At 47.6% G+C, this 24,683-nt stretch overlaps 3 protein-coding genes across 16 annotated transcripts; 1 reads left to right on the plus strand and 2 right to left on the minus strand.

Moving 5' to 3' along the window:
- Positions 1-1,427: 1,427 nt before the first annotated feature.
- Positions 1,428-7,256, minus strand: FAM229A (family with sequence similarity 229 member A). Of its 7 annotated transcripts, none has more exons than XM_033157530.1 (4): positions 4,954-5,123; positions 4,416-4,580; positions 3,606-3,739; positions 1,428-1,665 (listed from the first exon to the last, which is right to left on the minus strand). In XM_033157530.1, the coding sequence occupies exons 3-4, from the start codon at positions 3,722-3,724 to the stop codon at positions 1,563-1,565; spliced, it is 222 nt and encodes a 73-aa protein (XP_033013421.1). In that variant the 5' UTR covers positions 3,725-3,739; positions 4,416-4,580; positions 4,954-5,123; the 3' UTR covers positions 1,428-1,562. The 7 variants fall into 7 exon arrangements, with proteins under 7 accessions (XP_033013421.1, XP_033013416.1, XP_033013423.1 ...); XM_033157525.1 differs by having other exon boundaries at positions 3,606-3,743; XM_033157532.1 differs by lacking the exons at positions 4,416-4,580; positions 4,954-5,123 and adding an exon at positions 7,031-7,256.
- Positions 7,257-7,410: 154 nt separating this feature from the next.
- Positions 7,411-10,500, plus strand: TSSK3 (testis specific serine kinase 3). Its single transcript, XM_033157524.1, has 2 exons — positions 7,411-7,717; positions 9,770-10,500. Exons 1-2 carry the CDS (start codon positions 7,546-7,548, stop codon positions 10,429-10,431), a joined length of 834 nt encoding a protein of 277 aa, XP_033013415.1. The 5' UTR covers positions 7,411-7,545; the 3' UTR covers positions 10,432-10,500.
- A 1,262-nt stretch (positions 10,501-11,762) lies between these two features.
- BSDC1 (BSD domain containing 1) lies at positions 11,763-24,578 on the minus strand. 8 transcript variants are annotated; one of them, XM_033157536.1, is made up of 11 exons: positions 24,519-24,578; positions 22,745-22,805; positions 21,823-21,939; positions 21,411-21,578; positions 21,265-21,319; positions 19,379-19,494; positions 18,769-18,837; positions 17,636-17,717; positions 15,775-16,299; positions 15,393-15,496; positions 11,763-14,583 (listed from the first exon to the last, which is right to left on the minus strand). In XM_033157536.1, the coding sequence occupies exons 1-11, from the start codon at positions 24,527-24,529 to the stop codon at positions 14,551-14,553; spliced, it is 1,341 nt and encodes a 446-aa protein (XP_033013427.1). In that variant the 5' UTR covers positions 24,530-24,578; the 3' UTR covers positions 11,763-14,550. The 8 variants fall into 8 exon arrangements, with proteins under 8 accessions (XP_033013427.1, XP_033013426.1, XP_033013425.1 ...); XM_033157535.1 differs by having other exon boundaries at positions 22,745-22,829; positions 24,519-24,543; XM_033157534.1 differs by lacking the exon at positions 24,519-24,578 and adding an exon at positions 24,204-24,297.
- Between the last annotated feature and the right edge of the window lie 105 nt (positions 24,579-24,683).

Below are 24,683 nucleotides of genomic sequence, written 5' to 3' on the forward strand. Positions count from 1 at the left end.
TTTTTAAAGTGCCTCTTTCAAAATGAAGTGAAAAACAACTAAAGAGTGCACTAGTTCCTTCCTTTTATTTATTAGAATATTTTGTGCCCACCTTTAGTACTCAAAAACAGAGCATCTATTTAAAAATGGGAGGGGGGGATAGGTTGCACATGTGAGATGCTAGGAATGCAAAGCCACCCACCAGGGGGTTTCAGCAAATGGTTGCAGCACTTAGCCACTCTCCTGTGTGGCCTTTTGGATGCCAATTAAATGGTGCTCACAACAAACTGGCACCCAGTAGAGCTGCTTGAGAACAAGTTTAAAAAGTTCATTTCAGCTGGTCCAAGTTATTAACCTCACTGCTGTATTTTGAACTGGTGGAAGTTTCTCAGAAGTCTGCAGAGACAGCCTGTTATGTAACACACTGCAGTAGTCTAGCCTGGAGGTTAATAGTGTAGACCAGGTATGTCCAAAGTCCGTTTCGGGGGCCTAATCCGTTTAATGTGGCAGTTTATTTCCTGGGGTAAAATCCTAAAAAAAGATCAACAACTTTGGATGGCCCTTTACTTCACCAAATCTGGCCCTCTTTGGAAAAAGTTTGGACACCACTGGTGTAGACATGGCTCAGGTTATTTCTGTTGCAGAGTGGGGCAGGTTAGATGGGGATCATTTTATGTCGGATGTGCTACTTGGATTGTCTTTAATGAAGTAGAACTTTCTCAAATACCGGTAAATTAAAAATCCAGTAGCAATATTGGATGCAAAAAGAGCTTTTAAAGGAACTACAGAATTGTAGGTTTAGAAGGGACCCTGAGGGTCATCCAGTTCAATTCCCCCCCCCCACACACACACACACTTCTGCCCCACAATGCAGAAATCCTGCTTGCAGCTATCCCTGTGTGGGCTCGAACCACCAACCTTCTGGTTAACAGCCAGACCCATTGACCCATTGTGCCACTCAGGATGTGAACCTGCAGGTGTGTTTATATGCACAATCTCATCCAAAGCAAACTTATCCACTCAGATGGGCCGTCCACCAACAACACTGCCATCCTCTTAGCGTGGAGCCTGTTTATTAGCCATCATCCATTACTGACACCGGACGCTGCTTTAGTGCTTTCACAGCCTCCAAGGCATAGCAGAACTGAGCGTTAGCAGCATGGGCGGAATTATTTTTTTTAAGAGAGAATAAGTGCTTGAGCTTCCATACAAATAAAGCTCTCCGACACAGAAGCTATCCCTCCAAATCCCAGCAAGGGTTTGGGGACAGGGTGGTCATGGCAGCTGGCTGGGCTTACTCATCAGGGAGGGAAAGATCCAGTTGTACCCTTTTATTACCTACATGTCCCAGGGCTGATTCCACTCCCCACTGCAGGGTTGATATGGGGAGGGGAGGGGAGCAGCAAGAGAGAGAAACGAAGCAGAACTCCAGGAAGGACACCCACAGAAACATTTTAAGGTGTCCTTTTATTAAAATGTGCGTCACTGTTCTGTGTGGCTTGCTTTGCTGTTGTCCGGCTGTCAGTGTGTTTCCTGGGACAGCCGCTGTGGCCTCAGCACTCGAGCCCGACCTAGGGGAGCCTTCAGGTGGTTCGTGGCCTGTGGCTCCCACCCATGGCAATGTAGACGTCAATGGGGACGTTGGGCAGGGTCAGGCAGTGGCACCCTGGACATCTTCGCAGCTGCCTGCCCAAAAGACAGAGAGAGTTGATCCCTGCATTTGTTAGGAGCTGCATATTCATATGCACTATGCAAAATGGAATGTGTCCCAGAATGTCATTCTATTTAAAATAAAATAAAATCCAAGTTCCAATTTCAAACAGAACTTAGTACTAACACAGCCAATCATTTCCATGTGTGGAGCTAGTAAGTGGGTGCAACTCACCAGGACCCATGATGGGAGGTGCTCAAGACAAGGACAGATTCCTCTACTTATCATTGTTGCACCAAGTCTTACCTCTGGGGACACATTTAGGAAACCACTAGGAGCAGCAGAGTGGGAGGTGCTGCTTAACACAGCCTTCCCCCCCCCCCTCCGGTACCCCTCTTGATGTTTTGGACTGCAACTCCCATCAACCTCTGATTTGAGTTGTAGTCCAAAACATCAGGGAACCAGGTTGAGGACAACTGGATATTTGCCTGTACAAGCCCCACTGGACTAAATGAAATATATTAATTAGCACATGGCATGTTGGGGGGAGATATAGATCTGCATTTGCCACTTCAGGCATCAAAACACTGTGGGCCAAGGGAACGTCAATTCCAGATTTTCCCATCTACCTTCAAAATGCTGCACAGAGAGAGTGACAAAGCACAGTACAGTTGTTGTTGTTGTTGCTGCTGCTGCTGCTGCTGCTGCTGCTGCTGTTGTTGTTGTTGTTGTTAATAATTATATTTGTTTTCCGTATTTCCTCCCAAGAGATCAAGGTGGCTTACATGGTTATCCACTCCCATTTTATCCTCACTCACAACAACCCTGTGAGGTAGTTTAGGCTGAAAGTGAGTGACTGGCCCAAGGTCACCTAGTGAACTTTATGGCTGAGAGATTTGACCCCTGGTCTCCCTGGTCATATTCTTATACTTTCTGTAGACATCTACCCTGTTTCTCATAAAATAAGACGTGCCTATAAAATAAGCCATGGCAGGATTTTCAAGCATTCACAAAATATATGACATACCCCAAAAATAAGCCGTAGTGCTGGGCGCAGTTCTAGAGGGCGCCAAAGAAGAGGAAGAGGCCTGTCGGGTTGGCACCCAGACCCGGATGTTGCTGCTTGTGCAGCCCCGTCAAAATGCCCAGCAACCCAGCAAGAGCCGCAGCGCGCGCCGCCCGCAGCCAAGAGCCAGCGGGACCCAGCAAGAGCCGCCTCCTCCTCCTGTTGGCTTCCGGAGGCCCGGGGTGCTCAGCGCAGCGCTGCTGGAAGCCGACCTGGCAAGCCTCCTCCTCCTCCTGCTGCTGCGACTCGGGGCGCTCCGTGCGGCGCTGCTGGGCGCTGACCCGGCAAGCCGCCTCCTCCTGCCGCGGCTCGGGGTGCTCCGTGCGGCGCTGCTGGGCACTTTGTGCGGCGCTGCTGGGAACAGCCAGCAGGAAGAGGTGGCGGTCTGCCAGGTCGGCGCCAAGCAGGGCCGCGTGCCCCGAGACAGCTGGACCAAGCAGCAGCAACGCCGGCCGCAGCAGGAGGAGGCAGGTGCCCAGAACTATTTTTGGAGAAACACGGTATTGCCTGTTATTCTCCCTACCACCAGTAAAATAATATATTTTATCCTCTCCACACATACACACATATTTTCTTGACCATTTCTATCCCTTATCAGCTAATTTATTCTAACAGCCCTTCATCTGGTCTCTGCATAAACTGCAGTCAGGCTGGCAACTGACAACTGTTCTGTCCACCCATATTTTCAGAGGCAGATTCCCTCATACACTTGCCTGCTCGATGCAAGAGAAGACGGGTTAGCACCTGCTCTCCACAGAAAGAGGAGTGGCAGCTTAGGGAAAGGGGAACCTGCCTTTTTTGAAGTCCATCTAGCCCATTATCATCTATGCTGACTGGCAGTGGCTTTCCAGGGATTGAGGCAAGGGCAGGTTCCAGGCCTGCCTGTCCCACTGTGAAACGTTTCCTTACCTTGTTGCAGTGCGCTCAGGGGCAACTGGCTCCTGTGTTTCGGGGGCAGTCGCCAGGCTGGGAGAATCTCCTGCCTCTATTGGAAATCTCCGAGCTTGTGGGGTCTCTTGGGAGCTCATGTCCGAGCCCCAGACCTGTCTGTGGAAGAGGAGAATGGTTCAATGAGACACGCCCATCCCTCTGCCCCTGCACCAGGCCCATCCACCTACTCCAAAATGCCAGCTGGGTAAGCAACTCAAGGAGCATCACACACCAGCCTAGGAAGCTCCTGGTTCTTCTGAGGGTCCCCTGCCCCACTCTGAGGCCTCACAAGTGGGTGCTCAGGAGGCATATCTGCCGACACCAATGAATTCTTTAGTCCATTGGTTCATTTTGGGGTTGTGATCTTTTGAAAAATACTCTTAATGTCAACAGTGTTTTTGTATATGCTGCCTGCTTAGATAATACATTGATATGCGAGTCATAGAAAGGGAGGGGAGCAAGAGAGAATCTGGTTTATGTGATTGGAAATGCAGAAATAGTGTGTGCACAAGGGGGTGGATCCTGTGTATTCGTGCATCGCTAAACATTCAATAGTTCTACATTTCTGACCATGTATGAAAGAACTCAGAGGGGTGCCAGAAGCTGCCTGGGAGCCCCAGCCAACTCCATACCTCAGCTGCCAAGAAGGTAAGTGTCTGTTTTCCTGTTCCTGTTCCTGTTCCTGTTCCTGTTCCTGTTCCTGTTCCTGTTCCTGTTCCTGTCCCTGTCCCGTCCCCCCCCTCTCTCACACACACTACAGTATGGCTGCGACATTATTTAAAACAACATCTTGTACCTTCAACTGAAACCTGACACAGAAATTGCGCAGGGGAGGCCTTTTCCTGGTGTGGAGAAAAGTTCGCCCCAGGCACTCTAAACGGACTCCAGTCCAGTCCAGCCCAATACATTTCACTGCTCCCAAGGCAAAGGGCAAGAGGACAGCCGCTACCCATCCTGCAGAGGAAAGTTGCTGAACTTGCAAGTGAATCACAAGCAACAGAGTGGTGTGTCCTCTGCTGCACCCAAGGCCCCAGGTTAGTTTGGGGGGGGGGCAGGGCAGACCACATAGCATGAACAACTCCAACCAAGGGGAACAGCTTGGGGTATTAAGGAGGAGCAGCTGAGGGAACACTGCTTTTGCCACTGCCCCTCAGAATCTACCACCTGAGGTGGTCGCTCCACTCTGCCTCATGACAGGGCCGACTGGTTCCACTCCTGCTTTGGTTGAGTATTGTTTGGGTGGCCCCACCATGGGATGCCTGGAGTCTGGCATCCTGGGCCGGCCCATTCCTCTGTCTTGCCCTTGGCTCCTCCATCCCAGCCTTACCTATCAAAGGCGGAGGAGTGCTCCCTAAGAGTCTACTGGGCAGGTTGAAGCGCCTATTGCAAAGGGCAGGCTGGGACGGAGCCCAGAGGGAGGCAGCGGCTCAGAGGCATTGTGACTCGGAAGGGCTACGCTTGCATCACAATGCATCCTGGCCTTCTCTCTGCTGATGGTCCCCAGGGCAGGGAATCTTAGGCTGAAAGCTCAGCCTAAGCCAGCCTGGCCCATTCCCTTCCTAGCCTTGTGGACGCAAGAGTCACTTCTTGCTCTCTGACAGCATCCATCCATAATGGCATCCAAATGTGGGATGTTTGTGAGAGGACAATCACATTTACATTCACAAACCAGCCAACCCTATATGTTTTGTCCCTGTTGTAGCACCAGTGTCTTCTATTACCCTCAGGTAAGAGCTTCTTTAAGTGGGACGTGGGTGGCGCTGTGGTCTGAACCACAGAGCCTAGGGCTTGCTGATTGGAAGGTCGGTGGTTTGAATCGCTGTGACGGGGTGAGCTCCCATTGTTCGGTCCCAGCTCCTGCCCACCTAGCAGTTTGAAAGCACGTCAGAGTGTAAGTAGATAAATAGGTACCACTCCGGCGGGAAGGTAAACGGCGTTTCTGTGCGCTGCTCTGGTTCACCAGAAGCGGCTTAGTCATGCTGTCCACATGACCTGGAAGCTGTCTGCAGACCAACACTGGCTCCCTTGGCCCATAGAGCGAGATGAGCGTGCAACACCAGAGCCGTCTGCGACTGGACCTAATGGTCAGGGGTACCTTTACTTTTTTTTAAGAGCTTCTTTATTCATATCAGCTGACAGGTTTATATGATACCTCCAAGCGTTCGCAGTTGCTCAGCTCCTAGCAATTTCCCCTTTAACAAACCCTCCTCCCTCCTCCTCCAGCCTCTCTAGTGATGTGGCTTTCAGGTCCTCCTGAGGCACAAAGGTGATGCTAGAAAACCTGTCTCTCTTGTCTTCCTTAACGTGTGGCGCTGTATGAAAATGCCCACAGTGCCTTAAAGATGTCAAGCAGAAGTTGGGACTCCACCATCATGGGTCTGTTTAGAGCAGGGATGAGGAATCTGTGGCTCTCTATATGTCCTTGGGCTACAGTTCCCTTCATCCATGCTAGCTGGAGCTAAGGGGAGCTGGAGTCTACCAACATCTGTTGGACCACAAGTTCCCCATCTCTGGTTTAGAAAGAGAAACACCAGTCTTTACCTAATGGGTAAGGGAGGGATCAGCTTAATTTTGGTTTCTAACCTCCTAGTGTACAACATGGGCCTTGAAGATTTCGTTTGAAAAACCACTTACAATGGGTATATTTATTTCCAAACTCCAAGTTATGTCATCTCAACCCTTCACATCTTGAGTTATGCATACATTTAACATCATAGCTGCATAGTTCCAGGTCTTGCTACCAACATACAAGATGGTGGTCTTTAGTTTGCCCAACAGCACCAACATCAAAGCCCAAAGTGCTATCAGGCAGTCATTATTACAGAAGTCCAAAGAACAAAATTATTGTATCTTCTTTCACAAACTGATCATCTTCCATATAAAGATCTGCTTGAACTGCTGGGACCTTTTAGGTTATAAAAAAAATCGTAATTGTGAGGGGTTCTCTAGTTAACAGATGATGGAGAAAAGCAAGAAAAATAACCTATCAGACTCTGCTCTTAAATTTCTCTTATGCACCTGGCTGGCCCTTCAGAAGGCTCATAATGATGAACTAGGTGGCCTACTGGTTCCATTATACATCATAGATGAGTGATTCGAAGTAGACCACGAATGGATCCCCAGCAATTCCAGCAGCCACAGGTGCAACTCCCAAAATAGGAGTCCCAATGTGGTGTTCACAGATACAGAAGCACATGCAAAGCCCCCCTCCCGCAGTGCCCACAGGTTCCCTTCTCCGTACTTGAAATTTGGTTTGAATGAAGCATTCTGTTGTAGCCAATAGAACGCGTTGTGTTGTGTGTGGCGCCCACAAAGGTTTTGGTTTGCAGGTGTGTCCAATGACTAACACTTAAGGAAATAATCTCACTGAATAAGAAAATGGTTGAGGAAATTAGAATACTTACTCTTAAGAGTTGCCTGACGTATTTAGACCCAAACCCTGCCAAGTAGCCTCAAGCCAGCAGACTTCCATGATGGGGAAAAGCAGACTAACTTAATTGTCCATGTTCACCCTGGACAAATAAAGAGGTTCACTACACTACAGTGTGGACTATAGTCATCTCTTACCCAAGGCCTCAAAGCTGTAGGCCTCTTGGCAGGTTAACCCATCACCCCCCTGGAGGGCACTGGAGGAAGCTGAGGGCTTGGGCAATGCAGGCTCTCCAAGGAAGCATGTCTGCTTTTCTCCCATTGGTGCAAAACTACTACCTCCAGCCCGGGGCCCTCAGGTAACACAAGGTTGCATCACAATGGGGGCTCAAAGTTTCAAGATGTCCAACCTCAGTTTCACCCCTCATCAAAGGACCTTGTCTGGGCAGGAAAAATGATCTAGCATCCTGGGCTGCAACCAATGCAGACCCTGGTCTGGGAGGAGAAGGACGGCGATGTATATACTTTGTGATGACATGATGTCCTGAGAATGACAGATGAGCACGTTAAAGACACAATGGAGGAGTTTCTTCTCTCCCATGGTTACCAGATGGGTAAAACCATTGGAGAAGGGACATATTCAAAGGTCAAGGAAGCTTTTTCAAAAAAACACCAACGAAAAGTGGCCGTGAAAATTATAGACAAAATGGGAGGACCAGAAGGTAAGAGCCAGGAAAAAGCATTAAGCACAGGACAGATGAGGTTATGCCGGTTCACACACCTAAATCGAGGAACAAATAGGCCCAGTAGGCTGCATTTTCCTCCAGGGAGCTGGGATCCTCTGGCACAATTGCCTGCAATTGTCATGGAAACACTCTTTGCAAAAGCATTACCATTCTTCTGAATGGAGACTGGACTGTCTTTGCCCATATGGCTGACTAGATTGTTCTTCTAACTACAACATGCAGCAAACTGCTTACTACTTTGCAGAATTTGTCCTTTCTGCAGGTGCTTCACCAGAACATATTTGGGGTGGGGTGGGGAGAAGAGGAGGTAAGGACAGTGAACTAAAGATCCCTAAGAACAAGCAGGAACAGCCCGCTCCTCTATCTTGTCTGGAAATACGGGGCCCCTTTAAACATTACTCTAGTTTTGTCAGAATTGCTTTTCTGCAAGTGGCTCTTGCACAGCAAGGGTAATGGTAAAAGGAACCACCAAAACAGCAGGGCTGATTATGCAGCAACCAACAAAGGAAGCTCCCCATGGGAAGATGTCTGAGGTTAGACCTTGCCCATGGAGGTGGCATTGCTATTCAGCCTGTTGTGGACAGTTGGGAAGGGGTTGTATCACAGCTCCAGCTTTTTGCTGGAGGGCCAAGTGGCACAGAGCAGCTTCCAACCAGCTAAACCTGGTACACGAGCTGTGGCCTTTTCTTGGCACATAGAGCCTGGCCATAGTTATCCATGGTCTGGCATTCTCCTAGTTAGTATAATGGGTTGTGTGGGGACCAGCTTTGAAGATTGCTTGGGAAGGAGAACTAGTTCCAGACACAGATGCAAGCTTCCTCACTAGGATCAGGTATTGGAAACTCATTTCACCATTAATGGTCTCCACTAGCACCTGATGTGTTTTCAAGTGCAATTCTAGGTGCTAAACTTTCAATCCATGGCTTATGATTTGGGCACCTGATGGAACATTCCAACATTGACCAATCCAAGCCCCAAAATCTTTGAAGGTCTTCCTCACTCCCTTGTCTGAGGGGTGCTGAGTGGCAATTAGGAAAAGGACTTTTTCGATTGCAACCCCTCTTTCCCCAGGGAAGCTTGCCCAGTACCTGCTTAGAGGTCTTTTAGGCACCAGGCAAACTCCTATTTATTTTCTCAAGTATTTTAAAACTAGATTGGTTTTAACACTCATTTCTAGTGTACCGTTTTAGCATATTCAAAACATATACTGTAAATACTTTAATTTAATAATACTTCCACCTATGGTGGGGTTGTACTAGAGTGCAAGAATTTTGGGCAATGGTATTCAGAGAAGTTGGTATAAAGTGGTAGTTTAAAATCTTATCAGTTAGCCCTTTTATTTATATTTGTGGAGGGTGATAAAAATTTGCCTAATAAAGACTTGCTAGTATACCTGCTTATAGTAGCTAGAATGACCGTGGCACTGTATTCAAAAAATTGGGACGGGGCCAATCTTACTACGTGGTACACTGAAGTTTGGATATTGCCTGCTGGAAAAACTAATAAGCTAAGAGTCCTTAGGGGCCAAAGAAAAAGGGATTTCATGCCTGTTTGGTCTGACTTTATTTCATTTGTAAGCAAGGAGGAACATGGCCAAGGATTCCCCCTCAGCCTATGAACTAATATGACTAATAAAGTATTCAAATGTCCTGAATCAAATGTAATAACTTTCCCTTGTATAATAGGGCATATGTTTTGTAACTGTTTTTTTAACCATTACATCTATGCTGTAAATAGTTCCAGTCGCTACCTTCCACACATTCACATACCTGTGGCTTATTTATTATGGCTTTATGTCTCCGTTTGACAGCGAGCTATAATTGGTGATGGACTATGTATATTGTCATAACGTCTTGTTTGAGAACTTCCCCGGTACCATCATGGTCATTAACAGAAACATATAATTTCCCTGGAGGGACTCCTGATTTAATTTTACCAGGAATATGTAAATAAGCTCTTCTCCAGCCAGCTTAGTTGCTAGTTAGCCCTTGATGCATCTTTGCTTACTCTTGCCATTTGCCTTTGCAGAGTTTATCGAGAGATTCCTGCCCAGAGAGCTCCAGATCGTCAAGCGCTTGGACCACAAGAACATCATCCGAGTGTACGAGATGCTGGAGTCAACGGACGGGAAGATCTACCTGGTGATGGAACTAGCAGAGGATGGAGATGTGTTTGACTGTGTCCTGCAAGGGGGGCCCTTGCCTGAGAGCCGGGCCAAATCGCTCTTCCGCCAGCTGGTGGAGGCAATCCGCTACTGCCACAGCTGTGGCGTGGCGCACCGTGACCTCAAGTGCGAGAATGCGCTCCTGCAGGGTTTCAACCTGAAACTGACCGATTTCGGATTTGCCAAGCTGCTCCCCAAAAACCGAAAGGAGCTGAGCCAGACATTCTGTGGCAGCACAGCCTACGCAGCCCCCGAGGTGCTGCAGGGTGTGCCCCACGACAGCCGGAAAGGTGACATTTGGAGCATGGGCGTGGTTCTCTACGTCATGCTCTGTGCAAACCTGCCCTTTGACGACACGGATATCCCCAAGATGCTGTGCCACCAGCAGAAGGGGGTCTCCATTCCTGGCCACTTAGGGATTTCTGAGGAATGCCAGGACCTCCTCAAAAGCCTGTTGGAACCAGACATGATCCTGAGACCTTCCATCGAAGAAGTGAGTTGGCACCCGTGGTTAGCAGGCTCCTGAGAAAAGGACCATGTCAAAAACTCTCCCCAAATAAAAGGGGACAGGCTGTTTCCAAAATGCTCACATATATTTTAACGTTATGCTCAGTTTCTGGTCTATCCTTGCCCAATTCTTTGCACACTTCCCCCTCACTGGGCAAATTTGAAGTGGCCCCGGCCTCTGGAGATATATGAACAAGAGCAGAGAGGCTTGTCTTCCCTTGCCAGCCTCTCTCTCTCTGCCATCCAAAGCTGCCTCTAAGAAGCATTCCAATACAGACCAAGGGCATGTGTGATGACTCTTAAGGAGGGTGATTGGCTCCTCCCCAGCTGCCTCTTAAAGGCACAGTTTCAGTGGGCATCCCACAGGAGTACTTGCTACTTTGCAAAAAATATTCCCCCATGTCAAATATAAAACCCTAAGAAGCTGTCTTGTACTGACCCATCAATCCATCTAGTTCAGCATTTTCAGCTCCAGCCTACACCAACCTGGTGCTGTGAAGATGTTTTAGACTAAACAAATATAGGGCAGCAGGTTGGCAAAGGCTGGTCTGCTCTGACAGGGAGGTTTATCCCAGGCTGGTACCTCAAGAGCATTTTAACTGGAGGCGTCAGGCATGTTGAGCACAGGGTCTGCTGAGTGACAGCCCGTCCTTCCATAGCTCTTTGGCTATGCGTGGGGAAAGAGCAAAATGAGACAACTGATAGGGTAGGAAGGACACCCTAGAGCCCTTGCAGCCAAAGGCCAAGCAGGGATTTACTTGCTCCCAAGAGCGCTCTTTCTCCCTTCTCATGAAGGCCCCAAAGAAGGAACTTTCCAAACAGAAGCTGAAGGAAGCAGCTGCTTTTATTTTTCTCATGGTGGACCTAGAGTGGGGGGGGGGAATCCCACTGCCACTCCCACATTCTCCTCTTCAGCCACCCCTAAATACCTTGCCCTTCAGACTAGAGGGTACAGCTCCTTCACCCTCCCATCCCACTATATCTTCCAAGAGGATAGCGGCTAGTTGTAACCCCTATTCTGGCAATGCAGCCTGTCTTGTTGCTCATCCCCTCTAAGACAGCAGTGTGTTATTTGGCATATCTGAAAGGAAGAGAATCATAGAATGGCTCTGGCAGGTGGGCAGCCAACCTTGGTTGAAAAACCACCACCTTCCGAAGTTGTCGATTCCACTGTCAAACACTTATCAGTGTCACAAAGTTCTTCCTAAGACTTTGAATCTGAACTGAATTTGAAAAAAAAAAAACCACACTTCCTAAACTATGGCTGCTACACCTACCGGTACTTGCACAACAGGGTTGGTGGTGCAGGGGGGGGGGGGATGGAGTCAAGAAACCAATATCACCAGGCCATTTCTGTAGAACTCTTTTAATTGCTGTTAACGGCAAGTCTGTAAAAGGTTCAGGAGAAAGTCATCATTACAAAACTAAACAGCTGTTAGAGTCACTTCTTCACCCCAGCTAGAAAACAGTCCAGGGAGTTGCAGTATAATTTAAAAATGAGAGAATATTGCACAACCAAGAGAAAAAAAAGAGAGAAGAAAATGAACTATGGAGAGTTATGATGAAATCAGAGCCTCAATGCTTTTCCCCAACCCCAACTGGGAATGAGCCTCGTCCCCTTGGCAGGCTACCTCCTTGAAACAGAATCTGGCTCTATACTACAGTACCATGCTTTGCCAAATCATCACACAGACACATCTAAAAAAGCAAGCTGATCCAAGAGCCACAGATGTCCCTTGACAACCATCATCCTTCTCAGACACTTTGATTTGGGTTCCTCTAGACAGATGTAACACCACTGATTCCTGGCACCCCCTATGCTCTGCTAAACTCAATGAGATCCAGTCTTCAAGGGGACATAGAATATAGGTCATTTTCTAAACTACCCGTGTCCGTGGCTTAGCCAAACCCTCATATGATTAAGACACATCCAAAAGCAGCCTCCTCAAGACTGTGGTGGAGCTCGTACCTGCAAATGCAGGGAACATTCATTAGAAATAGAAATGGCCTTATACCAGCAACTCGGGCAGAAAGTCAAACCCACCTCCTGCTGCTAATGATCCTTCTAAAGGGAGATGGCAGGGATGCAGCATGAACGTATGTGCTCCACCACTGATCCCCATTTCAGAAGCAACAGCTCATGCGGACGAACACAACAAGAAATACTGTGCACAAAGCAACCAAGAAACTTGGGTGCTTCACTCTCCTTAATCTGCTTTTAGGGCCGACTCTGTTGCTAGTTTCCCCCAAATGGGGGTTCATTTACAGGAGCCTGCAAACATGTCTCCACACCATCAGAAGCCTCTAGGAGAGGTGACTGTAGCAGCTATAAATTCTGACAGCTACTAAGCGACCCATGGAGCGCCTCCTTCCAGCTCTCGCACGGCACTGCTGCGTCCTCACTTGCTTACTCTCTTTTTGGCAGTGTTTGGCTTCCAATTGGAGCAGGAAAGAGAAATAAGTAGCAGGAACTTTCTTATTCCTGTCTGGTACTCTCAAGAAGCCAGGCACTGTTGAGAAGATGAATGAATGAGCAGAAGCACTGTGAGAAGGCTGGAAGGGAGCTGCCTCTGGATGGCTTAAACAAGTATCAGATGCTTCTGAAGGCTCAACCACAGGGGCTCTGGTATGAAACCAGCCTGAGTCAGAAAACCCCCCCAGGTATATTGCATCATTGGGGAGGAACATAAGCACATTTTCTGTCACAGCTGTATGAATCAGGGAGATGCTGAACATCAGCACAACTCCCATTTGCTTCAACGGAGTTTGTGCAGGAGAGCTTCCTAATGGAGAAGAAGCCGATTTCCATTTTGGACCCATTTTAGAAAAGCATGAATAGAGCTAATCAGTTCTGAGGTCAGAGATGCTCAAGTAGTTACAGACGTTTTCGACTCAACTATGTTGTGGCAAGGAGCATATCAGGAGAAGGGGGGAATCGCACCAAAAGGAAACAGATATGCCTAGAGAAGGTCAGAGGGATGCGGGCAAGGAAGGAACACAGCCTTGTAGGCAGTTGTAGCTCTTGGCAAGGTTGGGGAGCACGAGACACCTCTCCCCGGGGATGGGGTTTTTCCAGAGGCTTGCTACATACTAGCCTTCACTAGGTTGGCAAAGGCTGCCATAGACAGAGATTGACAAATGCATCAGCCCAAGTGGGGGCGGGAAAGAGGGGCACGAGGCTTTGGCAAATGCTGGTCCTTCAACACTGACTGTCAGTGCTTCTCATGGATGCCTAATAGCAAGGCCACCAGCAGAGGAGCTGCACTTGCGCCATTCAGCAGCTTCACAGAAACTCACACCCAGCCCTTTTCAAAGAAGGTCTCAGCAGCACAACCCAGCAGGAACATCTCCTTCCACTTGTGTTCAATTCAGGGGAGCTTGTGCAGCAGATGCTCCCGCTAGTGTCACGCACTGCTAAGCAAGGATTCGGCTTAAGATTTCATTTTTATTTTTTGAAAAGTGCCTCAAGTCCCAGAAAAGCAGAGGAGCAGTTCAGGAGGGATAGGTAAGGATGAGAGGAGGATTCTCCCAGCTTTTCAATGTCCTGGCTTCCTATCAGGCAGTGCAAGATGCTAAGGGAAATGGGTAAGAGCAATCAGACACCATGCTAGAGGGGTTGTCTTCTCCTTCTCTAAAAGCTTATTGGGTTTCATGAAAACACACAGAAGGAGGCACAGCTAGGAAGTGGCCAGCCTAGTGAAGAACAGGCATAATAATCCTAATTATCTTCTAGAGCCCAGTCACTCACCTCACACCCACCCCAAACCACCATCAACTGACACCCACCTCAAACCGTGCCCCCCCCAAAGGAAAATAAATCCACACCGAGACAGCTCTGAGAGAAGCAATAGTCCAGAGGACCTACTGGGAAGATACACCTATCCCTGTGCCCCACTCCCTCTGCTGAGGCTCTTCGGCAGCCCCACATGATACCAGCCACCACCAGAATCCAAATGTGGGTTATGGTCCAAGGTCCCCAACAGGATTTCAGCAGAGATGAGATGCAGGCAGCCCGGAACACATTTACACAGGAAAAAGGAACCGGTTGCTCTGTGGTTTAATTCACATTGGATGGTGCGGAGGGGGGAAGGGGGTGGGGGAAGATACCAAGATGCACCACGGAAGTGACGACCCCACATTATTCCCAGTCTTCCCATTCTTCATCTTCTATCTGCAGTAGGAGAGGGAGGGAGCACAAGAAGAAGAAAGGTGTTTTAAGGTAGGATGTTACAAAGGGACAAAGAGCAAGCACTGACCGAGGTCACACAATGATTGTGCACAGGATTAGACCGAGAGCTGCCAGCAAATTAAAGCATTCTAAGTTGATTGATCCTTTGCCTTGCAAAGAACCAACCAAGCAATCCAGTCTATGTGTTGCTGAATCATTATTAAAACCTGAGACCAGAAGCCAGTTGCAATCAAAATTATTCAACCCCCATTGCAAATCAGGTTTATTACCAAAATTTTACAGACTTTCAGCTGTTGGCAATGAGGAAATCAAACAAATGCGATTGAAATAGCTCAACCCAACAGATGCTTCAAGTGGTTTCCCCAAATTCAGCTAACATAGATGTGGTCTTGAAGATACAAGTGACTGGATCCCAGTCAGCAGTCTTGCCAGAGAGAGAACTAAAGCATTAAGATAGTCTTCCTCTTCCTCCTCTTCAGTGCCTGGCTGCTCCCCTTCTGCAAAAGAGCAGGCATGGCATTTTTTCTGGAGCACAAGGACACGCCTGTGTCCAACACAAGTCATGTACACTTTAGTGTCACGGTATCACAAAGGTGTCAGCAACAAAATAAAGAAAAATAAGGTCCTCATTGTCTCTTCTGAAAGCCCTCTTAAAGCTGCAACCCTTTCCTGGGAGTAAGCCAGTGACCGAACAGCAGCCTTTTTTTCAAAAGGCCTTTGTAATATGTTCTGCCACCATCCCAAGAACGCCAGGGACGGTCTTCTGGACCTGGCTGCCTGCAAGGACTCACCTCCCCAGAGACGTCCATCTTGGAGAGGGCCAACTGCACCTCTTCTTCAGTCATGTCCAGGTCAAAGTCCTTTTCCCAGTCCTCACTAATATCTGTGCTGGAGCCTGAAATTAATAGAAAGAACAACAGAGACGTCCCCTGCTCAAGGCTTTTGATGTACCACAAATGCCACAGCAGAAAGTAAGTCACTAAACAACAACAAATGCACTCAAGGCTGTGAAGCATCCACACCTTTGTAGCCAGACCACACCAGCATGGAAATGGGTATTGTTCCAGAGCTGTCAAGGGTTAAGAGGGGCTTGCAAACAGGTTAACTTTCCACACGCTAATGCACATTTACAGAGGGCTGGGGTTTGGACTGAGCCCTGTCCAGGCTACCCACCTTTCTTCCCATTGTTCGAGGGAGTGGATTTCCCACTGTCGGAGTTGAGTTCAAAGAGTCGCAGATCCATTGGCCCGTCTTCTCGCAGAGTCTCTGTCCTGCTCACTGGCTTGGCCTCCGCTTGCTCCTTGGGCTGCTCTGGGGACGGCTTCGCCTCTGGAGCAGCTGGGGAAGGATGTGCAGGCTCTGCTGGCTTTGCAAATGAGGTCTGCTCCTCTGCGGTAGCTTCCTGCAGCCTCTGAGAGATGTCCCCTGCCCCAGAGAGCTGAGCTCCAGTCTGTAAGGGCACAGCAGGTGAAGCAGCAGCAGCAGCAGGGTTTGCAACCTGAGTCACCAAAGAGATGCTTTCGCTGCTTTCAGATGGAGTCACCTCTGCCGGGGCAGTGCTCAGCATAGCCCAGCTTTCCACCGATGCCTCCAAGGTTGGAGTGAGCACTGCTGCAGAGGTGGGGGAAGCTGGCTTCACCTCTTGGGGAGATTGTGAGCAGGCATAAGATTGGGAGGAGGATGACCCAAGGAATTCCTCTGTGGTAGAAGAGGTGGAGAGAGTGAGGCAAAACGGGTAGGTGAATGTGTCACTGATGACATTCATAAGCAGGGGAAAATGAGACGGGGGAAACAAGCAGGGGGAAATTATTGCTTTTCCCTCTGACTTGGTAAGGGAAAGACTGATCAGGAAGTTTTCCTAACAGTCTTCTGAATACTATTAATGCCAGAAGTTTCTCTACAAACAGGTTTCTCTCCTCTGCCCTTCTCTTTTGTACTTCCTGGCGTGTTATTTCTTAGCAATGAGGGCACTACCAAGCAATAAGCCATTTAATTCCCCCCTGCCAGGATGCCTGCGATTTTTTCTCCCTTTCTCCCAAGCTTTAAAAACGTCCAAAAATTCTAACACTGCTAAGCAAAACAGCTCCTAAGATTTTTTGTGTGCAATAAGACAAGCAAAAACTTCATCTGCATTCATTAGTGGAACTTCAGGTGAGGGCCCCATCTTTATATATGTGTGTGTAGCTTATGTTACTCTGTACACCAATAGGGCTACGTTAACCATCAAGGCAGACTAACCTGGGAATCCCCAAACAGAAACAGCTACAGGAGGATGGGCAACTTGCCTAGAAAAACCCACTCTTGCACTGCAACCCAGAACAAAACTTTAGGGAGCTAGAGCATGTTTGCAGACTCCATCAGGAAAGGAGCAAACATGTTTAAATAGCCAAAACAAGCCCAGCTGCTAAGGAGGCAGCCAATATTGCAACTTTCGGCCTAATGAAGACACACCAACTCCAAATATGTCTCCAAGAAGATTTCAAAATGCTGGTTCTCACCTATGTGGAGGCTTGAATGACCTGGGAACTGGTTACCTGAAGAACTGTCACCTGTCAAATAGATCTGCTCATGTCCTGAATTCATCAGCTGAGGCTTTGCTTCAATTAACTCCACCTTCAGGGGTTAGACAGGTGGCTACCAAAGACAAGACCTTTTCTACTATCGCACCAAAATGATGGAAGGCCCTTCCCATAGGTATATGCCTAAGCTCCCCCTTTACTATTCTTTTAGGCACCAAGTGAATTCTTCTCTATTGTCCCAATTTCTGGAGATAAAAAGCATGAGTGGTTTAGTCACTGTATTTGTTCTCAGGGCAGATGCTCTTCTGATGTTGATCTGAGTTTTATTTTGTATTTTATCCTTGCATGGTTTTAATTTGGCATGGAAGTTGCCCCAAAAGCTATTAGTGGAAAGATGCAGTAGGCATCTTTTCAAGAAATAAATTGTGCATAAAGAGCAGGAAACTACAAACAAAAGGGCCAGAAGACCCCTCCAGGCATCTTGCCCAGCTGGGAAGCAATTGCTGTTCACTAACCTTCTTCCTCTTCCCAGCCTGGCTCCTCTGAGTGAACACTTTGTTCTGCTCGCTGCTTCAAAACCTCTCTCCGGACCTCCTCCTGGGACAGAAAGGAATTCAGATGGCTGTCAGAAGTTGCTCACCTGCTGACCAGGGAGAGGGCACAAGACTACCCCTGCAGGCAGAGTTCAAGAGCTCATACTCCCGGGTGAGAAAAGATTTCTGACAGCTGCACATGGGAAGGAAGGTGGCAAGCAAGGGGAAGAAAGGAAATACTTATAGAGCTAAGCCAAAGGGACATGCCCAAGAGTAGGGCAGAAGCTTCTGGGGCCAGGCCTCAAGGCAAGCCCTCAATCCCCTGGAAGGTACTATGGAAAGTCCTCACCTGAGCATCAGAACAGATCAACAGGAACGCCATAGGCCTGAGTGTAAAACCTCATCTGCGGGTTTACCAGTTGGTGTTCATTGCGCATGATTCTGGCAGGCTGACAAGACTTGGGCTAATAAAGGCTTGACTTTAAAATGTCTTGGCAAAAGCAAAGAGTTTCCTGCTAACAAACAATCCCTCACCATATAAAACAGCCACTCCTTCCACTTCTCCTTAGTTCAAGCTGCACTTTGCATCTAGACTTCCAAGTCATTTGAAATGTGACCACATATGCCGCCTTACCACTTGCATGCTTGATTCTTCCAACTGCTCCAGTCTCTTCATAAGAGCATGATTCCTGTAGTCTGAAGCAGCAGCACTCTCCTGCCGCTTCCCACCCACCCAACTGAGTAGGCCAGAATCTCAAAGAATTCTACAAGCATAGGACATTTCCAAGGGTTCTGCTGTTCCACAGTGCTACTGAATGCTAAGTGACACACTGTCTGCTTCAGGAAAAAAGACAGGAAGGGCTTGGCAAGCAAGCTGCATTAAGGGATGAGGTAGGAGCCACTCTGTGTGCCCACAGGTACACATAAGAAAGGCCTATAAGCATCTTTCCCTGAACTTAGAGCCTCTCTCTGGAAATGTGACTTAGAAGACTGTCCTGGAAAGACACTGTTGCACCCTCCTTCAAACACCCTTGTGTTGCCCCTTACTGCATCCTGCAATGGAGCAAAACTGCCTCTGTCTCAGTTGCTCCCAGAGATAACCTCTACAAACTCACCTGCTCCAGCTGATGGACTTTGTAGAAGTAGCGTTGCCAGAATTCAGAATGGGACACAGCCACTGGCACCTGATGTCAATAGAAGGAAACAGAAGGGTAAACAGGGATGCAGTGGATACAGTTGTCTTAAACCAGAATCACATTAGGGGAGTACACACAAACCCCTCATAGGTTCACCCAGGAGAGCAAGGCAGTTGTAGGGTTGCACTCCATAGCCCCATCAACATCAAGTGTGGGACAGGCCCTGCATGCATATACAGAGATTCCTCCACACTGGGGGGACTCTAATAAGACAGACAGTATCCTGCTGCATGGCTGAATGTGTGTAGGGAATTATGGGTAGAGAGATTACCTCTGTAAGAGGTAAAAGAAGAAACCCCTAGATTTAAGACACTGCTGCTCCCTAGAATCTTCTGTTAGGAACCGAATTTCCTGCATTCAAAAACATTACACAGGGATTGCAATGGACACGTTCTGGAGCCCTGCCTCTTCCTTCAGAATAGAGACCACCACCACCCCACAGATAAATGTGAGCAACTAACTTCTAGAGCAACTGTTTGAAAACAAGACCCAGAAGATCAAGGGACTAAGCCACACTGCAGCACCTTACCATCTTGGAGTAGAGAGAGCGGATGGAAGGGCTGTTCACCAGCAGCTCCGAGATCTCCCCTTTCTTCTCCTCTAGGTTGAAGTGCAATAGCCAGGCCTCAAAGAGCTGAGAGGGTCCTGCAGAGGATGGAAGAAATACCACCATATCACAGCGGAAGTGGTACAATCAGCTTCCATACCTGAGGACTGGAAAGTGACCAATGTAACACCAATTTTTGAAAAGGGATCCAAGGGGGATCCTGGAAAATTGCAGTCTGGTTAGCTTAACATCTTTCCCAGGAAGACTGGTGGAAAGTATAGTTAAAGAAATCTGGAAGGTGGCAACACGAGCATGGGCCTTACTGTAATGGCTCCCTGTTTCTGGAATGCCCTCCCCAAGGAGGCTTGCCTGGCACCTTCATTACACTACCTTTAGGTGCCAGGTGAAAATGTTTCTCTTCAACTAGGCATTTGGCTGATAAACATTCTATGACTTTTTAAATGTGTTTGTTGTATTATGCATTTTGCGTTTTCATTTTGTATCGTGTTATGAACTGCCCTGTGACCTTCAGAGGAAGGGCAGTACACAAATCTAATAAATAATAAAATTATGTGTGGTGCGCAGAAAGTGGACAGAGAAAGGTTTTTGTCCCTCTCTCCTAACACTAGAACTCAAGGACCTTCGATGAAGCCGAATGTTAGAAGATTCAGGACAAACAAAAGTACTTTTCCAAAAAGCATATATAAAATTCGCTCCAAGAGGCAGTGATGGCTACCAACTAAATCTTCTATATCTTAAATTATTAAGTATGATCACTTTCAGTGCTTTGAATCTCCTATATAATTTTGGAATTTGTATTGTATCCTTTATTGTTAATCATCTTGAGATTTTTTGGCTAAGACAAGGAACAAATGAAACAACAACAATACATAGACTCAACTCATTTCACAAAATGCCTCCCCACCCTCCACCTGTATGTAGGTTTAACACTCCAAGCTGGCATCCCCAAAGCAGGTTTGGTAGGCAGGCATCCACCAGGAAACTTCCCACACATTTGTTTACAGTTCCTGCCCTTTCTTAAGACACTCTGCAGACAGCAGAGGTCAGGCTATGCCATGGATGTGAAACCTCTGGCCTGTGGGCCAATCTTGTCCAGCTAGGGGGTTCAAGTTGGCCCTCCAGGGCTGGGGAGATAAGGATATGGGTCAGCTAGCCAAAAAAGCATCTACATCCCTGCATTACACTGTTCTTAGGCTCAAGTTTCTATGGTTTCTGCCCACATGCCTATATTCCAGGCAGGATCTCAGCCTTCCAGAATGGACTCTTCTGACCTTAAAAGACCAGCATGTGTGAGCAGCCACTAATGGCTGGAAAGTAGAGTGCAAAACTATCCTGGTTGCCTCTCCAAGCCAAGAAGGTGGCAGGGTAGCTTCACCCTTGCCAGTCTGGCAGAGAACACTGTGAGGATAGGGGGAGTGGCAGAGGGTGGGGGAAAGCAGCAGGAGAGGGGAGGGGCAGGTGCAACTTGGCTTTCATGAGAAGCAGGTGCCTTGCAAAACCCTTCCTCATTATTTGCAAAAAGTCTAACTTGCCAGAGGCCACCCGCGGCTGAGCAGGAATTCTGAGAATAGCCTCCCATGATGAAGCATAACGCATCCACTGCATCATGCACCAATCCCCAACCTGTCACCCTACTTTCTTCAGACCTTTTGACTGCAGCCCCCAAACCTAGAAGTTACTTTTTCTTTTAGCAAGGCCTGCATTTCAAAATTTGGGCCATCCCATCAGGTTTTGCTTTATGAAAGCAAACAGCATGTTGTGGACTTCTGTCACCCTCCAGATAGATAGTTCACCCAAACATTTCCCTGACTGTGGGGTTTTTCAGTCCAAATCAGCCCCCAACTTACCATCAGGTTCATTGCAATAGGTGGCTGGGTCAGACTGAAGGCTGTACAACCGAGCCTGGAAGAGGACAGACAGGGAGAAGTATATGAGCACAAGACATTAATGGCGGGGACAGAGGCCTCTTTTGGGGGGTAGAGGCTGGAGGTACCTTGGCACTGTCGTATAACTCTGTTGTTCCAGAAGGGGTCGCCATCAGGGTTATGACGTCACAGTCAATGGTCATATCTGGTGAAGGTGCAAATGTGTCGGAGATAACGCCCAGGAAGTTGGAGAGCCCTTTTCTCACTTTCTCTGTCGCACCCGAGGAACTTTCCGTCTTCACAAAAACAAAGAAATTCACAATGAAAACTAATTTAAGGCAGAGGAACCAGAGTGGACAGTATCTCACAAAGCCTAGCATTGCCATGGGCTTGATACACCAAATCAACAAAGAGAATAATGAAAAAAAGTTGTGGGGAGAGGGAAATGGCAAACACAAATGAAAACCTGCCAGCCCTTCCCAATGACATGCATTCCTGCCCCTGCCTCTCCCTCCATTTCTGTTTTTGATGCCCACTCACAGCCAGCTTCTCCTTGACCACACTGGCAGTGGCAGCAATGGTGCAGGCTGTGTCATGCTGGACCACTTGCGTGAACTCGGTCAGGTCACGTTTCATGAACTCCAAGGCCTCTGTGGACTGCAACAGAGTGAGAGGAGAATATACTTATTGTTGGGTACACTGTGGCTGAATTTCCAATGAGTGTGGTAGTTAGCCTGGGTTGGGGGTTAACAATCAAATAACACCAAGTGTTTATCAATCTAAGAGTGTGGCCATCACAAGGAGAAAACAGCATTCATACATCCAAAACAATAAGCACCTGACAGCTCTTGTTCCAATCACCTCAGGTGGCTTCAGGAGCATATTCACAACTGATCCCAAAACAAGCATTTTTAATTCCAATAACAGATACATGAAACGTGACTGTGAGGTGTGAATGCTACTCCAATGAACCAAAGTATTACCCTGGCAGATCAGACCAAGGTGGGTCCATGTAGTTTAGCCTTCCCCAACCTGGGGTCCTCCAGCTGCTTTTAACTAACAACTCCCATCAGCCTCAAGATCCTACAGCCATGCTGTGTGGGACTGATGAGAGCTGTAGTCCAAAACAGTTGGATAATACCAGGTTGGGGAAGGCAGGACTAGTTCAGTATTTCATTTCCAACAGCTGGCAAGCAGGTGCCTGAGACAGGCTCATAAGCAGGGGCACAAAGATCATGGCCTTTCCATGGCACCTAATACTCAGTAGTATAATAAGCAAGAGGTTTTTCTTACAAAGGGAGTCATCAGTCATTAATTCAGAGGTAGCCAACTTGATGCCCTCTAGACCATGATGGACTCCCACCAGCCTCAGGCAGCATGGCCAAATATCAGAGTTTGAGCTATGTCTTTTTGACAGCCTCTCTCTCTAGTTTACCAGTGGATAAAAAGCAAACCCACCTACCTTATCTTTGACTGTCTGAAGGCTTTGCTGTAGCCAGCTCCTCCACCAGCCTCCATCTTCCCTATTACAGGACAAACATATGAAGCTGAAATTGGGAATTTTACATAATAAACTCAAGACAAGGAATGTAGAACAGTCAGCTACTGCAGCAAATCCTACAACAGCAGCCTTTGTTTCTATGAAATGTTAACAGAATCTTTTTCCAACTCCAATTCAGGACCTTCCCTTTCAAGAGCCAATGCAGAAATACCTTAAAATCATTACTGTACTACACTTGTGTCCTTGGCTTGGCCTCCTCCTGCCACAAGTAGAATAATTTAAATTCTTAGGCACAAGATTCCAAGATTTCAAAACTTGTGCTACACTTTCAAGCAGACCAAGGCTCCTGTTTTTCTCATGAATTGAAAATTCTTTCTAGTAGCACCTTAGAGACCAACTGAGTTTGTTCCTTCACAACACAACTTCTCATGAATTGTTACACATTACCTCCTTCCTTCTCTCTCTTTTGCCCCTTCTCAACATTACCTCCCAAAATAACCAATTGCAACCAAGATAGAAAGCACTTTAACAACTTAGCAGGTCTTTAAATACTTATTTAAGTTTAAGGGAATATTATTGAACTCCTACAACATGATGTGAACGATGCAAAAAATGTAATACAAACTCAAGCATCCTACATAGAAATCTATGAAAAAGAAGGGTACGAACAAAATAAGTACTCAGCTTTTACAGCACACAGCCTCAAAGACATACAAGTGAATTAGAGGCTCCTGTGCCACCTGTTTAAATCATATAATTTAGTTTGGGGAGTAGTGAAAGAATGTGGATTTACTGGTTCCCTCCTCCCACACACAGTTTTTCTAGTTTGCCATAATTAATACATAATCATGGAACACACTATAACCACAATCATATTCTAGTGCTACTTTGGAATTCTGTATATAAATGACCATACAAGTGGTCTAGGAGCAGGGCTGGGCCAAGGAACCTTTGATTCAAAGCCTTCTTCAAACCATTAAACCCCTGCATAGCAATCAATTGCACTTCAATCTGCATGCCCCCACCATCTGTCACACTAAGGTACTACCTTACAAGGCTCCTCAACAGATGCACATGGCAAGAAAGGAGCCAGTGATGAATAATTTCATATATTAACAACAAACCTACAAAATGGGTCAGACTGCAACACAGTGGCTTACCCAAGGCTGCCAGAGAGTCTGAACCCAAGTTCCACACATCCAAACACATCATTTGAAGTGCTGTAACAAAGCAGATGTTTTTCAGGACCCTCTTTTCCCGTTGTTCTCAGATATGCCCACTTTGACAATTTTGAGGCCTCACCGCACTATTAGCCCCAAATTCCTATATCTCTTCCCAAAACAGCCAACGCTGCCCTACCCCCAAGCAATCCTAAACTGGCCACCACCCCCCCCCCCAATACTATACAGTACAATCCTACCTTTCTCCTCCGCAACCTGTTCCCCTGAAAAACCCACACCTCATCTTCTGGCTTCGCAACCACCGCCAGGGCTGCCTCTACCGGTACAAAACAAGAGTGCCCAGACTCAAGAGGGAGGGGGAGGGGCTAACAACACTAACTCAGGACCAAAGGAACGCACTATGCATTACTAGCGGTACTCTTTCCTGCCTAATTAGTCCAGGGGTCCCGAGACGAAGCTCTGGCACAACATCCCGCTCCTCCTCCTCATTCGCCCCCAGGTCCCCCCCCCCCAGTCGCAAAGGCACCACTCCCAGCGATACCAGCTACGCTCACCCTTCCGCCATCTTGGCCGTCTGACGTCACCAATATTTACTGACCTTTGACACTGAGCAGAAGCCCCGCCCTTTTGACGCAGCAACCGCCACTACTTCCGGGGGAATCCTCCACTTTCTCTCAATCGGGCTGTCACAACTTCAGTGTTACCATAGAAACACTTCC

Source organism: Lacerta agilis, chromosome 8 (assembly GCF_009819535.1).
Source record: "Lacerta agilis isolate rLacAgi1 chromosome 8, rLacAgi1.pri, whole genome shotgun sequence".
Classification (NCBI taxonomy): Eukaryota; Metazoa; Chordata; class Lepidosauria; order Squamata; family Lacertidae; genus Lacerta; species Lacerta agilis.

What these genes read in the sequence shown, in the direction of transcription:
- BSDC1 (XM_033157533.1), bottom strand. Translation starts at nt 24,247, where the DNA reads ATGAGGTGTGGGTTTTTCAGGGGAACAGGTTGCGGAGGAGAAAG. An exon ending in AAGTCCATCAGCTGGAGCAG is followed by an intron (nt 17,718 to 18,768) that starts GTGAGTTTGTAG and finishes TTTCTGTCCCAG; the next exon opens with GAGGAGGTCCGGAGAGAGGT. An exon ending in CTCGAACAATGGGAAGAAAG is followed by an intron (nt 15,497 to 15,774) that starts GTGGGTAGCCTG and finishes TATTAATTTCAG; the next exon opens with GCTCCAGCACAGATATTAGT.
- TSSK3 (XM_033157524.1), top strand. Translation starts at nt 7,546, where the DNA reads ATGACAGATGAGCACGTTAAAGACACAATGGAGGAGTTTCTTCTCTCC. An exon ending in CAAAATGGGAGGACCAGAAG is followed by an intron (nt 7,718 to 9,769) that starts GTAAGAGCCAGG and finishes TTGCCTTTGCAG; the next exon opens with AGTTTATCGAGAGATTCCTG.
- FAM229A (XM_033157525.1), bottom strand. Translation starts at nt 4,579, where the DNA reads ATGGGTAGCGGCTGTCCTCTTGCCCTTTGCCTTGGGAGCAGTGAAATG. An exon ending in GTTTCAGTTGAAGGTACAAG is followed by an intron (nt 3,744 to 4,415) that starts ATGTTGTTTTAA and finishes CCTCTTCCACAG; the next exon opens with ACAGGTCTGGGGCTCGGACA. An exon ending in CCTGAGCGCACTGCAACAAG is followed by an intron (nt 1,666 to 3,605) that starts GTAAGGAAACGT and finishes TCTTTTGGGCAG; the next exon opens with GCAGCTGCGAAGATGTCCAG.